The 1,269-nt window shown below is 47.2% G+C and overlaps 1 protein-coding gene across 1 annotated transcript in view; it reads left to right on the forward strand.

The window, feature by feature from the left end:
- The window catches only part of LOC119961260 (gastrula zinc finger protein XlCGF57.1-like), an 18,356-nt gene extending 17,143 nt beyond the window's left edge, over nucleotides 1–1,213 (forward strand). The window contains exon 3 of the mRNA XM_038788695.1: nucleotides 58–1,213. Coding sequence (XP_038644623.1) covers nucleotides 58–943 — 886 coding nt within the window. The 3' untranslated portion in view covers nucleotides 944–1,213. The remainder of the gene's footprint in view (nucleotides 1–57) is intronic.
- The last annotated feature ends 56 nt before the right edge of the window (nucleotides 1,214–1,269 follow it).

Consider the following 1,269-nt stretch of genomic DNA (forward strand, 5'->3'; position numbering starts at 1 on the left):
TGGAGACTGTGGGAAGAGATTCAATCACCCATCTGAGTTGGAAACTCATCGACGCAGTCACACCGGAGAGAGGCCGTTCACCTGTCCTGAGTGTGGGAAGGGATTCACTCAGTCATCCCACCTGCTGAGACACCAGCGAGTTCACACTGACGAGAGACCTTTTCAATGCCCAGACTGCGGGAAGTGCTGTAAAAGCTTTAGTGATCTGATGTCCCATCAACGTGTTCACACTGACGAGAGACCTTTTAAATGTCCAGACTGTTTGAAGTGCTATAAAAGTTCTGGGGAACTGATGCGTCATCAACATGTTCATACTGAGGAGAAACCGTTTAAATGCTTGGACTGCCAGAAGAGTTATAAAAGTTCTGGAGAACTGATGTCTCATCAACGTGTTCACACTGACGAGAGACCTTTCAAATGTCCAGACTGTGGGAAGTGTTACAAAAGTTCTGGGGAACTGATGCACCATAAACGTGTTCACACCGATGAGAGACCGTTCAGGTGCTCTCACTGCGGGACTGGGTTCAGGAAATCCTCTGGCCTCACTGAACACCAGCGAATTCACACTGGAGAGAGGCCGTTCACTTGCACGGAGTGTGGGAAGAGATTCACTCAGTCATCCACCCTGCGGAGACACCAGCTGGTTCATACTGAGGAGAGACCGTTTAAATGCCCAGACTGTGGGAAATGCTATAAAAGTTCTGGGGAACTAATGCTCCATCAACGTGTTCACACTGATGAGAGACCATTCAGATGCTCTCACTGCGAGATTGGGTTCAAACAATCATCTCAACTCTCTAAACACCAGCGCGTTCACACTGGGGCGAGGCCATTCACCTGCACTGCGTGTGGGAAGGGATTCACTCAGTCATCGAGTCTGCTGACACACCAGCAGGTTCACAGTGAGGAAACGTTTAAATGCCTAGTTTGCAGGAAGGGATAAAACGCCCTGGGGACATCCCACCTCATGACATACAAGCAGGTTCACACAGGGGAGAGACCATTCACTTGCACCATGTGTGGAAAGGGATTCACTCAATTAGCCAACTGGCTGAGACACCACTGAGTTCACAAGTAACTTCAGGAGTTGGATTTTGCTGTCAGCCACCTGTGATGAATATCAGACAATCCACAGAACTTGGTTTAGAATAAGGACATGTATAAGCAGCAGAAATTAATACACCAAGTGTTTTAATTCAAAGTGGAATAAAACCATTTTTAGCAGAAAGGTCTTTCAAAAGTCAGTATGAGCTGCAAAAACTTTAGATG

Source organism: Scyliorhinus canicula, unplaced genomic scaffold (genome assembly GCF_902713615.1).
Source record: "Scyliorhinus canicula unplaced genomic scaffold, sScyCan1.1, whole genome shotgun sequence".
Classification (NCBI taxonomy): Eukaryota; Metazoa; Chordata; class Chondrichthyes; order Carcharhiniformes; family Scyliorhinidae; genus Scyliorhinus; species Scyliorhinus canicula.